General features: G+C 39.4%; 2 protein-coding genes across 2 annotated transcripts in view; one reads left to right on the top strand and one right to left on the bottom strand.

The window, feature by feature from the left end:
• Positions 1 to 3,634, top strand: part of LOC124124245 (kynurenine 3-monooxygenase-like) — a 54,418-nt gene extending 50,784 nt beyond the window's left edge. Inside the window, exon 16 of the mRNA XM_046487376.2 lies at positions 3,404 to 3,634. Coding sequence (XP_046343332.2) covers positions 3,404 to 3,444 — 41 coding nt within the window. The 3' untranslated portion in view covers positions 3,445 to 3,634. The remainder of the gene's footprint in view (positions 1 to 3,403) is intronic.
• On the bottom strand, positions 988 to 14,194 carry LOC124124259 (gamma-butyrobetaine dioxygenase-like). The gene is made up of 15 exons (XM_046487403.2): positions 14,037 to 14,194; positions 12,305 to 12,393; positions 11,828 to 11,922; positions 8,218 to 8,342; positions 7,611 to 7,753; positions 7,127 to 7,185; positions 6,938 to 7,013; positions 5,937 to 5,981; positions 5,066 to 5,190; positions 4,799 to 4,939; positions 4,164 to 4,224; positions 2,895 to 2,948; positions 2,318 to 2,386; positions 2,031 to 2,135; positions 988 to 1,400 (listed from the first exon to the last, which is right to left on the bottom strand). Exons 1-15 carry the CDS (start codon positions 14,164 to 14,166, stop codon positions 1,293 to 1,295), a joined length of 1,425 nt encoding a protein of 474 aa, XP_046343359.2. The 5' UTR covers positions 14,167 to 14,194; the 3' UTR covers positions 988 to 1,292.
• Positions 14,195 to 14,678: the final 484 nt, after the last annotated feature.

The raw sequence follows: 14,678 nt of genomic DNA, 5'->3' as shown, positions 1-14,678 counted from the left end.
GCATGGTTAATGTCCAAAATGTCACAAACTCAGTAACGGGTATGCCCACCATGAGCAGTGATAACTGAATCGCCGCCGAATATGGCTCGTCATATTTTCTGAACGTTATCTGGAGGATACAGTACACGGCGTAGACGTCGCTCCATAACATCCCACACATGCTCTATAGGGGAGAGATATGGTGAATTTGCAGGCCAAGACAGTACTTGAACATTGTTCATTTGAAGAAAAGCCATAGCAACCCTAGCCGTGTGAGGACGGGCATTATTCTGTTGGAATGTCAATCCTGGGCCATGACGTTGAAGAAACGTCATTGCCACTGGTCCGTGAATCTGCACTCTGTAGCCTACACCTGTCATATTGCCCTGAACAACAAATAAAGGGGTTCTCTGACGTGTACTTATCCAACCCCAAATCATCTCGGAACCACCCCCAAAGCGATTCCTCTCAAGGACTCGGGCTTGAGCATCACGCTCGCTAAGACGTGTGTAGACACATTGACGTCCGCCCTGCACGTAGGCGATCGGCAACTTCATTATTGTTCTGATAACGTCTCAACAGTACGAGTCGTGGCATGATGTCCAGTTCATCAGCCGTTTAACTTTTTGAACGATCAAACGTCACAAGGCATCCCAAATCGACCACGGTTTTGACATGCATGTGCTTCATACACTTTATCGAGATGCACTTGCACAAATGTGTTTAACTTGTCCATGCCGAAACCACAGACGTCATGAAACGTAGCACACAGGGAGGTGTTCAGTTCAATTCACTAATTACCGTGTTTACATCTGTATTTGTGTACGTATGTAGTGCCAATATATATTTGGATTTCCTATGTGCACAAGTTCTTTTTGTCGCTAGAATGTTTAACGTTAGCATCAATCATAATGGTTGCTGCTGCTGACATTGTACAGCGCACATTCGTCAACTAATGTTTGAGATTGTTAACACGAGGAAGTGATTATTGATGACAAAACAACGACGAGATCTTTTAGCTTTATTCCATCAGGATTTCATTATTATGCTGGTGTATCAATGGTAGAACATGTTACTTGATAAACACACTTTGGCTCCCATATCTGGCACATATTTGTATTTAAAGTCAATAATGCTTTTCCTTTATTGGATTGGTGTACCGTAAATGTACTGGAAATTGAATTAATATATATGCCAGATGTGTGCGACGGATTATGTATGATCACTATATGTAACACAACCCTGGCTACACAGTCATGCGTGGGTCATCACGTTTCAAGCACCTTCTACAGGGTTTTGTAACTTGACATGTGCTATTGCAAGTCCAAGTTTCCCGCTCTCGTTGCCAATTTGCCATCACCAATCTTGTTAGAAAACACCTGTACCTGACTCTTGAACTCGTCAATCTGAAGATTACATCCCTGTAACAAACAATTGATTATTGGTAAGAAACACCGCATATATATCATGCGTCAACAAAGGAAAATCTAAACCTACTTCATTTTAGGGCGTTTGCATTACAGAGAGGGCAGGGATAAAGGGAAGATAATATGATTCAGGGACTTTTACACAGACTAACAGTGACCCGGGTCGTAGGTTCTACCGCTATGGTGAAAGAACGAGCACAGACATATTCCTTATAAACCAAGAAACACAATCAGGGCGAACGTGCCATTCGAACCAAGCTTCCGGTGTTTTCACCGCTGACGCGTGTTAATTTAATCCAGAAACAGTTCAAAGCGGCGCTAAACCCTTTTTGCCGCGTTCTCGTGCGACACAAAACGCCGCTCTGAGTACTTCCTTAGTCAAACGATGACAATCAGCTGATCCTTCCACGACCAAGGGAATAAAAATCTGTATATATAAGTCGGGTCACACAAAATATTTGTAAATACCTTTCATATGAAACCCGTCAACGGAAACGGTTTATCCATGGAGCTAACTTTACAACCTCAAGACCTTTGGTATATCTAAATTCTGATGAACAAAGTGAAGTAATGATCAAGCGGTAAATCCAATCCTTACTATATTGTTAAGGCGCCTACAAGTACCTGATAATGTCTGATGCCTTCAGTTGGGTTGAAACTCTCCCGCCCGTGGAGGACACGTCTGTTGTTAAATGAGATCATGTCCCCTTCCTGCATACGGAGTCGGTACTGAGGGACGAATTAACAATAAATACAATGGTGAAAGGCCTGCATGCAATAAACATATTCCGAAAATAAAACTTATTTGAGTCTTATTTATATAGTAAAAACCTTGACTTATATGCTTAAAATCGTTTTAACAAACAAACTAGTAATTGAGCAGTCAACATGTGATTTTGAACTATGTTTACCTGCAATGGGAAGGTGTTTACCATGGTGGCCATGACTTTGTAAGCTCTGTAGTATGGTTCCACGTCCTCCTAAAACAACAGAAACAGGGGAAGTAAAAAAACAGCCCGAGATTACTCATCGTTTTGATTTCACTCTTTTAGGTTACTATCATTATGTTGAGTACTTTCTTTCGGAGGTTTCATATTCGTAGCCTTCTCACAAGAACACAAAATAACAAACGAAGGAACTAACCAAAAGCCCACGTTCAAGAACCTTCAATCAAGAACATCTGTAAACATAACGTTGACGACACCAGGTGTTCGCAGAACGAGCCAGCATACCATTCTCATCTGGAAGCAGTGTTTTCCAATGCCAGCTACAATGCATTTACTTAAACACTTGAGATATCCTTGCATAAATGTGTCATACATTTGGCGTACTGATGGGATTCCCTTTCGGCGAGTACACGTAAATGTCTGATTAAATGAGTTACTTTAAGTTCTTTTCAATTATGATGACAAATGCTGTTCTCGACCACAGCGGTCAACCAATGTACTGATAGTTTGTTCAAAGGGTGTTCTTGTTTATATTAAGTACCTCTTTTGTTAGCAGAGGTCCAACAAGACCTGGATGCCATGATACGCCAACAATCTGAAATAAAAAGTCAATATACAAGCCGCAGTTGGTATCTAACTGACCTGTCAGCCATAGAACCAATGCACAACCCACAGTTAGTATATAACTAACCCCTCTACAACACAACCGATACATAAGCAACAGTTGGTATATAACTAATCTGTCAACAACACAACCAATACACAAGCCACAGTTTGTATATAACTTACCTGTCAACAACACAACTGTTACACAAGATGAAATTTCATTCGGTTGAACAGAGTGAATTAGACTGAAATTGATTTCTCTTGAAGGTAAAGCCAGATATAAAGGGAGGTTATTCACGGTAGAGGGCGCAACCGTGTGGGGTATATATAGGAATTGTAAAGCCCGGGTAGTTCAATCTCTCCTGTGGTGTCGCCGTTACAGTGCGGTCTGTTTATTTTATGGTTGTCCTGTGCGTTATGGTCATGAACATTTTCCGTTGTCAGGTGTTGGCAGTCTTGCTGCAAGACAAATGTCGTCACAGTGACGAGTATGGTTCTGAACCACAAAGCATGGATGGTACCTGGTACATGCATCTATCTTACAGTAAGATGTTACAGTGTCGTGGCGTGGGTTCTGAGATCATATGGATCAAGGCCAGTGACGCTACTGGTGTTTGTAAAAGGAAATTTCATTGCAGAGTAAATGCCTCGGCGTGTGCCACAGGGGAAGCCACATTGTGTGTTTGTTGTTTATATCTGGCTTGACGAGGTTTTGGAAGAGAACAACAGTTTGTATATAACTAACTTGTCAACAACACACCCGATATAAAAGCCACAGTTGGTGTATAACTAACTTGTCAACAACACAACCGATATAAAGCCACAGTTGGTGTATAACTTACTTGTCAACAGCACAACCAATACACAAGCCACAGTTGGTATATAACTAACTTGTCAACAACACAACCGATACACACGCCACAGTTGGTTTATAACTAAAACTTATCAACAACACATTCCATATACAAGCCACAGTTGGTATATAACTAACTTGTCAACAACACAACCGATACACACGCCACAGTTGGTTTATAACTAAAACTTGTCAACAACACATTCCATATACAAGCCACAGTTGGTATATAACTAACTTGTCAACAACATATTCGATATACAAGCTACAGTTGGTATATAACTAACCCGTCAACAATACTTCCCACGTGCATACATTTGCCCCCAACACGTATATGTATGTTTGTATTACCTCTCCGTCACTGTTGAGGGTTATGTGCGGTCTTTGGTAAGACATGTGAACAGGGACGTCCCTGAAACCACAAATCTAGTATGTACACACAGTGAAATGGCGTCTTATCTCTCGAAGACATGGAATCCAAACAGAATCACAGATCATACCTGGCTTTCCGTAATTTTCTGAAATTTCCATGCCTAAATTAACCTCATGATTAATGCATTCACATTTTCTTAAGCATCTTTTACTATGCATGTATCCAATATATATATAGTATGTTTTTGTGCGTTTGTGTATGTGTGAAGTAGACATGAGACCAAAATATGCTCATATATGTTAATATCCTAAATACTGTATTGACATTGTATTGACATCCAAGCAGTATCATGCTACAAGGAGGTCAGAGAGTTGCCCTGCACGCACAATCATATAACCACATAGAAAGAGGGAGTGCGCATCTATGTTATTTACCAGGGGATAACCATCTGATATTCTGGGTTTGATATGATCTGTTCCCCTAGTGCTTTTAACACAATGCTTTCAAAGGACATGCTGGATGTTGTAAAACTTTTGCATGGCTTGAAGAGCTGTTGGAGTAACACATATAACCTGACCCTTCCCTTACACTTTTCACATGGATAAACATTGACCTGTCATAGTGGACCGTTTCCCAGTTGACAGGTATCCGTACAAGGTCCTGGAACTCTTTTGGGTACTGCTCTCTAAGAATGTGAGCCACATGGAACACGTCCACGAAGAAGTTACCCCCTCCCTTCACTTCTTTGTCAAATCTGAAAAAAGTTATAACAATGTACATATGTAAGATTCAACCTAACCTTAAATGTGCGAGTCAGTCAGTAAGTCTTATAAATGTTAAATAAATGGCAATAACGTTATAATGAATGAGGTGTGGTCACCTTAGGCAGTGCAGGAACTGCAGCCCTGGGGGAGACTCGTACATTGGCTGGTCCATGTGTAACTCCAGTCTCACGGTTGAGTAGGCGAAATTGATAGGCTGTGGTGTGTCCTTCACTTCAAATAACTTTGGAAAAAGGCAAATGTGAAGTTAAAATATTCAAAACATAATGCAGACGAACAAATGATAATAATAACCATATGATTTATGAGAATCAATATGTTTTTTGATCATGTTACAGAAAGTCTTTTTGAGTGAGTAAGTAATTAATGCTGTCACATCGCTGCGAGCTATATTTCAGTTACATGTACATCACGACGGCCTGTAAATAATATGCATAATAAGTCTGGATCAGACAAACCATGACTGACACGTCAGTAACAACCTACGTTACAGAGGAACGATCACACGCAATCAGCCAGGTCACACTGCCAACCACCAAGCTCTCACCGCCAGCATGATATACCAGGGAGTTATTCTGAGGCAGGTCTTTGGAAGTTGATCAATACATGAAGTCTGATATCATATAGGTGCGGTGGGGTAGTCTAGTGGTTAAAGCGTTTGCTCGTCACGCCGAAGTCCCGGCTTCGATTCCCGACATGGGTACAATGTGTGAAGCCCATTTCTGGTGACCCCGCCGTGATATTGCTGGACTATTGCTAAAAGTGACTTTAACCATACTCACTCACTCATATCATATACTGCCTGGGGAGCAGGGGAATGCAATCAGAATACAAACCATTCCATTGAAAGGGTTAAAGCAATGTATTTGAGCACGCTTATCAGGCGTTATATAAGGGGACAATCATATTCTAATTGTTATAATCGTTATAACTAAACACAATTCACAAACAACTGAAAACATCACCTACCTCCCCGTACACAGTTGATTGGATAGGCGCAATTTTCTCTACCACCTGGTGTAACACAATACAATAACAAAATGACAAAATTTAATCTGAGAAACTTGTCTTGTGGTATACAGCATAATGACATGCAACGGGGATGCTTAAAGACAGACCTGTACTAACACTCTATTATCCAGGTTACGATATCTCAATCTTAGTACGATAAATACCCGGCACGCATTCGCCACCAAGCTTCGTTTTGGAAGTGGCATCTTCCCGAGGCAAAGGAGTTAATTGACTATAAAAGCCCAGTTTCTACCCTTGCCGAACTTGGTTGGATTTATGGGATTGTATTTTCGCTGGAGTAGTCTATTCATAGTCCAATCAAACTCGCGTAACGTAATAGACATCTGGTTAGTGAACTCACTGCCGTGCAGATTTCAGTCTGTGGCAGGATTTGCAAAGCATGTATACTGCCAACTCATCGTCAAAAGATATTTTCCAAATCTTTTCATGTTTGGATGCACTACGCGAAGGAAGACTCTTTTTATTACACATTAGATTTTGATTATCGATCAGATCCCCTTGACGCAAGTGCAAATGATATGAGAGGAATCTGACTGATCATAAGGAGGGACATAGAAAGGATATTACTCGAACTAGCCACTGGTGGCGCTTTGACCAAGCCCAGAAATTCCAGTCTTTAATTCGGCAAGGGTGGAAACTGGAAATTTAACACTCAGTTCAACTCCCTTGCCTCGGGAAGACACGGAATTGGCGTCGTCATTTTAACCTAAGCATTGAATGCCTGTCGCTCATGGGTGTAATTTGATTGGATGGCTGTTTTCCGTGCCATTTCATTGGACTCGGGCTTGACATGAAGCTATTGTAATGAATATGTCCAGGGTATTTACCTTAATAGAATGAAGATACATTGGATAATCACAAATGGCTTGTATGATTACGTATTGATTTGAGATTCAATGACATGTTTATGTTTTTCAAATTAGAATACAACCGCTCACCTTTCTAATTGTCATGGATTGCGTTGGTACACCTTTCATCAGAACTATTCCATACTTATCGAGCTTGTCTAGCCATCTGGTGACAGAAACGTGATATCATCAAAATTGTGTACATGTATTGTAATCAACCGATCCCTTCTGTAGAACTGACAAAAAATATTTGTTAGTTAAATATCAAAACAAACTTACTGGAATAGGCCGGTGTCACTGCCCATAACGTCACTGTACGCTACCTCAGGAATCCGAGCCTTGCGATGAAGAATAAATTAGTTTGCTACAGTAACGAAATAATTAGCAATGGGGAAAATTAACATACGAATGACGCCGATACATTGTAAATCCATTGAATAACTGTAATGTGGACATAGATGACACCAGGTGTTCACCGAAAGGATGACCACGCCCTCCCCGACTTGTAACATCCATATTGAAGGTCAAGGTCACGATACAGTTTACATTAGGAACAGTCTGCAACCTTCTAAATATTATTTAAAGTAACGCAACAACAATGAATTAATCCACACCATATGACATATATGTATATCTTTCTTACGTGGTTCGAAAATCAAAATGAATATGCTGAAAACGTTTGACAGTAGGAATGTTTTCCGTGACTGACATAACTGCGCTCGATCAAGTAGATGAGCAATGACAAGGCGAAGCTGATGCCTACCTCAGAATTGAAGACCATCTTGCGCTGATGTTTTATTTCTGCCAGTGATTTGTCACTGTAGCTGTAGTGCTTCAGAAAAGGAACGGGAAATAACCCCGTGTGGTTCTTGTCATCACTCCAGATTACCTTGAGAACCTTGTCACCTGTGAAGTTAACCTTTGGCTGTCAACGTACACTTACACATACAAAATGGTACCAGTAGGATGCACAGCTAAGAATCGTACAGAAGTACATATACGTGTACCAAACAAATCAAATGTAAACGCACTATCCATGGATGCCTATTGCAGGTTGTTCTGTTCCTGATGGTTGTAGTTTTCGCATGCCAGGCAAACCATGAAATATCACTGATAATATATTTAGGAAAATGTTTTGCTTTTCTACGTGATCTCACCGAGATAAGGCACGTCTATAGTCATTTTAATGCTAAGCATTTCTTGTTATGAAGCTCGTGACCATTATACATGTTCATAATCTTAATTTATAATGTACGATACTTTAAAAAGAAAGTAATTTAAAATTAGTGATAGTAATAGTGCTGTATTTTAGAGATTAAGGGATTAATAAACCAAATGGCTGTGACCAACGAGAACATGTTTGTGCATACCGTCAAGCCGGGCATCTGACACAGTGGCGTCGACATCAACGTCCTTGAAGTTCACTATGGGCTGGTTGGTGGATAGGCGGCAGGATGGACAGTGACAAGATTGACGCAGCCACATACTGTGATATCTGCAAAATGCAAAAACGATCTCTGCATGTAATTGTAGCCAATGCAAAAAGAAATTATTAACGACCCGTTCTCTTATACCAGTGGTACATTTTGTGACGGAGTACTAATGAATAAACAAGTTATGCAATGTAGGGTTAAGTGAGTGAGGTGATTTAACGGCACTTTTATCACAGCGGTAGAATCTAACAGTTTTAGTCCACTAGTCCTTATAATGATAACATTTAGCAAAGCCCTTAAAAATGGCAAATTTCTACTAGTCCTTATGATACCTTAACTATTGGGCAGTTCGGCAAGGACTACAGGACCAGTGCCAATTTCTAACGCTTTATTAGTGTTTCAGTTTTATCACTGCGCGTTAAGTTTATGTGGGAGGGAAGTAAGAAGTGATGCAGGTCTCAGATGTTTACCACTTTGGTGATACCTACGAGCACTTGTATGGTGCTGACAAACCTAGGAACACAATCTGGGTGAACCGGGATTCGAACCACCAATCACAGGTTTCTGGTGTGCCTAAGGGACGCAACTCCACACAGCGAATCGCGGAGCCTTAGACGATTAGAGCACCAGTTCTCTTAACCCAACCCAGCCCCCCAGCCAAACCCACTTTTGTTGTTACGGTTCATTCTGAACCAGGAATTCACTGGACATTGTGAGCATGCACAATATCAAGCAAACCTGTTCAGTTATATAGTTGGTTGGTTGGTTTGTTGTTTAACGCCACACTCAGCAATATTCCAGCTATTTGACGGCGGTTTGTAAATAATCGAGTCTGGACCAGACAATCCAGTGATAAATATCATGAGCATCGAGCCACGCAATTGGGATCGACCAGTGCATAGGCTCCTCCCAGTGATCTATCATCTCTACACGAAATGTCATTGAATACGCCAAACGGTGTGGAGAGTTTTGAAAATTTGTTTACTAAATATAGCCTACGGCGGCGCATTTTATAGCAAGCGCTAGTTTACGAAAGCACTTTTATTTTATATATATATATATATATTTCGTTTTTTCTCGTAATTCAAGTGGCTAAAATGGTTATAAATGGGAACTAATATACATAGATTATTTTTTCGGTTCATTAATTTTCATAATTATGCACAAGAATGCAGTTTATTAGGGATAATATATTGGCGCTGAACACATCCACATATCGCTAGTGTTAGGGTAGGTTACCCCGAACTCTATCCTTAGCCCTTGGATCCCTTCAATCGTCCCTTTACGCCATATCGGAACATTCCTCGCCACATGGTATCTTGTATTACGGAATGGGACGAGACACCATGCCTACCCGTAACCTTCGTAACTGTCCGTCACCTATACTGTGGACGTAGCTCAGTCGGTTAGTTGTCAGGCTAACAATTACGACGGTTGCGAGTTCGCGCCCGAACGGATATCACAAAACCTGGTTGCATGTCTTTGAGACATGTGACCTACGGCACACACCGTCCCCACGAGAAGTTGTGGTACTGTATTCTCAAGGTGTTCCCCGCAATGTTATTGAAAATATAATTCTCGGATACACACTTCGACAGCGGGTCAACATCGAACATGTCAAAGAGCAAAATGAGGACGTTTCAAGCAAAACTTTAAATATGGTATACAAAGTAATAAATCATATCAACAAAAATATATCTAAAAGTTGTCAAACTTACAGCTAAGTTATTATTTCCATCTTTACGTGCGATCGCGTGTAATGTAAATCAAATGACATCTCGGCTTTGGTCGCCTCGAATTCTCGGCTCGGGAACGATGTTTAATGCCAAAATATATGCATGAACATTTTTTGTCACAGCTCGTAACCTAGCTCGATACATCTACGAAGCTCCATATCTTTAATATAGATCGCGATTTCCTGCTTAAAACGTTCAGAATAGCACGATTTAACAGAAATCTTTCGTCAAATTCATCATACACGAGGACGGATTGGCTGCCTTAGGTCACATGCACATATTTGACCAATCACGAACCTTGTAGCAGATTTCGGCAAGAAAGCGTCATTAGAAACCAATTTTTATCCAATGAAATCATTTTTTTTATAACTACGAAAAGACTCCAGGCGATGTTACGAGCGTGTAGATGAAAGAATTAGATTTCTAGCGATGTGTCATATGCCAGTCTTCGACGAACATGTTCTTCATACGAAGCCTCGGAAACGGGGGTATTTCTTCATGTTACTGAGCGGACAACCGTTGTTATCGGGAAATTGTTGACGACAGATACTTTTAAAATTCTTTTTACAATGCTTTTCCAATTACGTAAACATAGAAAATAAAAAAGAAATAGGTAAGGGGATTTTCACTTCCTTGGCCCTTAATGTGAACGTTATGAATGTGTTAGCTTATATGTTTATATTTACAACGAACTTAATTAAGTTGTAAATGCATTATTTAAACAATGTGATCAACATAACTTTTATATTTATAAACAATATGACCAAACCTTTCAACTAGTGTATAACATACAGATCTATGGGAGCAAAGATGTTTCACAAGCATATGTATTCTTTGATAAATATTGGCTTCATCTATCACACAAGAGTCTCTGGGAAGTCGGCGTCACAGCAGTAAACGCTTCTGGTTGACTGGTGTTGAAAGACTTACGTAGTACCTGAAGTCATGTCATGAGCGCTGGTCCGCCTAGTAATACCTGAAGTGTTATGAGTGTAAAAGAGGACTTTTAGCTTGCTGGTTGGTCGCACGAATTAGCTAGTTTTGAATGAGTGTTTTAGGCATTAGTTGTCGTTAATATTCACTTGCATTATGCTGAAACTGAACACCAAATAAAACAGAAAACAAAGGGTGTATTTTTTTATTATTTACATTCAACATGATTCTGAAATACAAAAGATGCACCATTCTTTAAGCTTAAATTTATAAATACTCAAATGTTTGAAAAAAACGTAGTGTAAAACAAGTGATACCAACTTGAGTAGTTAAATCATGAATCGATCGATTCGAATTGAATCGGACATGTAAAATCGCGCATTGTATGTGAATCGGCCAACCTCTAATACATATACCAGTGTTAATATATCCACGTGTGTGGCTTATTCCTCCTAACATTTGATTGATAGAATTGTCTTGACACCGTGTCTCTGGGTTGAGTTACATGTAGTCGGTAAGACTTACCAGGGTGAGATAAGAGAACAAACAGATGACAGATTAAGACAGTAACACCTGGATCGCCGTACATCCAGATAAACACATGCCACTTACTACCTGTTTGAAGTAGGAATTCCACCAGACCTTTTTAAGAATATCGATGCGTCATTAGGCAAATTGAATATATGTGGTCTCATTTTGATAGAGTAAAGAATAAAAACGCAGTAGTAAGGTATTATACTCTTGCGAGTGCATTGTGTAATACTTCAAAACGTCAATACATTGTTACAACCATCAGAGTTTTCTGTTGATATACGAAACACAAAGACATGATTAAATAGCAATGTTATTTTTACATGGTATTGATATTGATGGCTCACCTTGATACGCTACCGTCGTCCCATTTGATTTCAACATTTCTGCCGCCGTCAACTGTCGTCACAGCGGCGACCTTGGCATCTGCCGATCTTGCGTACTGTCAGGTTATACGATGACATACATATGATATGTTCTCGCATTTCATATTTTCATTTTGATTTGTAAAATGAAATCACTGTTACCTTTTAACATACAACCACTGCCTATCTTGATATGTCTCATTTAAGAAGTACAATATTATACTCTACATCATTTGAAAACACTCATTTTGTATCAATGCAATTTATGCAATGTTTTGCTTTTAAAAAGTCTGCCAATACCCGTTACGTCAACGGTTATTTGACAGATTTATTTTGCATCTTTTGTTAATAAATACGAAGGAGGATGTTCACTCCCACCAAACCTTGGGAGTGGGATATTGAGTTGCACCGTATGGAATTCTGCTTTAAATATGTTTTTGCAAGATTTTATGGACTTACCGCTGCCTTCAGAAATAGTCGTCTTTCAACCAGACTCTCATAACTGGACATTGATGGTGACGGTGATGGTGCTGTTGCTGTTGCTGTTGCTGGAAATGTAAAAGTTGGGACTCAGGAAACCTTCACACAAAACAGAAATATATATGGATAGGATTGATTAAAAAAAGAAAGATTTAAAACAGCATTGTAAAAGGTCAGTTTGCACTACTTTCAGTGCTCTCAAACAAATATGGTGTTGCTCTTTTTCTATCGGCAAATAAGTCGGAATTTAGATCGGGACAGTTTTCTGGCACAATAGGTCACGGTTCGGTGAAGAAGTCATTCTTTGTTCAGATTATGGTAATTGTCTATTCCAATCTTAAGCATCAGTACAGAGACGCAAGGTGTATCTGAATAGATAAGATATAAATGATTGACTCTTACTTAACCTTAGTTATTAACCTTAGTGTCAAAGGCTAGTATGCATTATGTTGTACTTAAATGCGTATCGCCAGTATTCGGTATTAGTGAAATAATCAATTCAATAGGGAATAATATCTTCTTTCATTCATTAACTAAAGTCATTTATTCCAGAAACGTTCATCTCCGTGATGACGATTTGTAAAAGTAATTGTAATTGTATTGCAGCTGCGACATATCGGCTATTTTGACGCACTGTACTTGAAGTACATGTATATGTACGTACATGTATCTTTAAATGATGATTAATCTGTTTGTACACAACTTATGTTTACTGTAGCGTAATATGAGCATACCTACGTTCACATCATCTCTAGTTTGGAAAATACATTTTTGTCAACGATACAACTGTATGTTTGTGTTTTCTTACTGCACACAGGAAGTCACCCCTACAACATGAAATTGTGTCTACGCTCTTCTAGCATAAAATAGGGATACAAAAGTAATCAAAATTAACAATCACTTTTTGTGAGTTCATTGAAGTATGAATATTCATTGCATGGGCGTCGTCGTAAGCTCTGATGTTAATACCGTTTGTACCACACTCTATGAAGGTTCACACTGGTCCACAATGTACTGGTTGGCTTATTACCCCAATCTAACACACAATCTAACTGTAGCTACATGCGTGAGAGCATCCAACTCTTGCCTACATCGGCAACACATGTGTTGACAGTTACAAACATAACAACATGACAGCTACAATAATAACACGTTGAAAATTTATTAACGATTAAAAAGAAACCTGTATGCATAGATTTATTAACTTACATTCAATGCAACACCACCTCTATGTATTTATCGTTAGTATATTTTTACAAATACCTTTTTACTTAATGTACAACAGCTAACCTCCATTATAATACATATCGGTCGCTCTAGGCAAAAGTGCTGTGATATGTACAAATACATGCAGTGAGTGAATACTGCGAATGAGTGAGTCAACAATATCCCATCTGTTCAACTGTCGCATGTCGTGTGGACTAGTCGAACCAAGATAAGATCAGATAGCAAAGACTGAAGATCAACGCCATTGGGGTACGTTATCAAGCCGGTCAAACATTGTAACTTATTGACATCAAATTAGTTTTTTTGCGGCAAATATGGGGTGTTGAGACCTATTCCGTCCCGTAGATTTTGGTAATAAAGTAAACTTTGCTTCCAGTCGCAGCAATATTGCAACTTTTGCGGCTGGGCAAAATGATAGGATTCAGACATTTAATGTACTGTACACCGAGTGGCAGAAATGATGTTTCAAATCAATTTACAATACCTGTGCTGCTTGTACATCTTTTCAAATTAGAATCAACGGACAACCCAAGTACACGACATTCTTTATGCCAGCCTTGGATGGACTTTTCCAATAGTTGTTTCCTACAGAGTCGGAGCACAGCACGATACATGGTTCTGCAATGTTGATTGTTACTTCAACATATGTATATATGTATATATACACACACGAAGGACGTGTGTGCACTGGATATAGCTAGTTTCCTCCAGCGAAAACTATTTTGTCCGACATACATGTAGGTTATGGGTAAACGTCTTTATTAGACAGATGTCTTTTTCACCGATCCCATTTCGCAGGTTATAGGCACTGACTTAAATTCAATCGTACATGACATGTGTAACAAAGGGGCAGCTAGAGGTGTAATCAGTCCGTGAGATGAGATAAAAAAGGATCAGTAGCTCATCTGCTTGTTTTTCTGAAATGTTTGCAGCATTATGTTACACTGGAAATACTACAGGTTATTTAGTTCATGTTAAGAATAACAACACAACACGGATGTTTCATATTGATAGGCCATACCAGGGTAACAATCAGAATACGCGAAAACTGTTTATTCCACACTTTCTATATTTACCGAATATAACAGTTGCATATTGACACATGATAAAATCGCCCAAAGATGGA

The sequence above is a fragment of the Haliotis rufescens genome, unplaced genomic scaffold, assembly GCF_023055435.1.
Source record: "Haliotis rufescens isolate VD_foot unplaced genomic scaffold, xgHalRufe1.0.p SCAF_3, whole genome shotgun sequence".
Lineage (NCBI taxonomy): Eukaryota > Metazoa > Mollusca > Gastropoda > Lepetellida > Haliotidae > Haliotis > Haliotis rufescens.
Note: the sequence above shows the minus strand (reverse complement) of the source record. Positions and strands in the feature narration are given on the sequence as shown.

What these genes read in the sequence shown, in the direction of transcription:
- LOC124124259 (XM_046487403.2), bottom strand. Translation starts at nt 14,166, where the DNA reads ATGTATCGTGCTGTGCTCCGACTCTGTAGGAAACAACTATTGGAAAAG. An exon ending in AGTGACACCGGCCTATTCCA is followed by an intron (nt 7,014 to 7,126) that starts GTAAGTTTGTTT and finishes TTCTGTCACCAG; the next exon opens with ATGGCTAGACAAGCTCGATA. An exon ending in TAAACACCTTCCCATTGCAG is followed by an intron (nt 2,136 to 2,317) that starts GTAAACATAGTT and finishes TTCGTCCCTCAG; the next exon opens with TACCGACTCCGTATGCAGGA.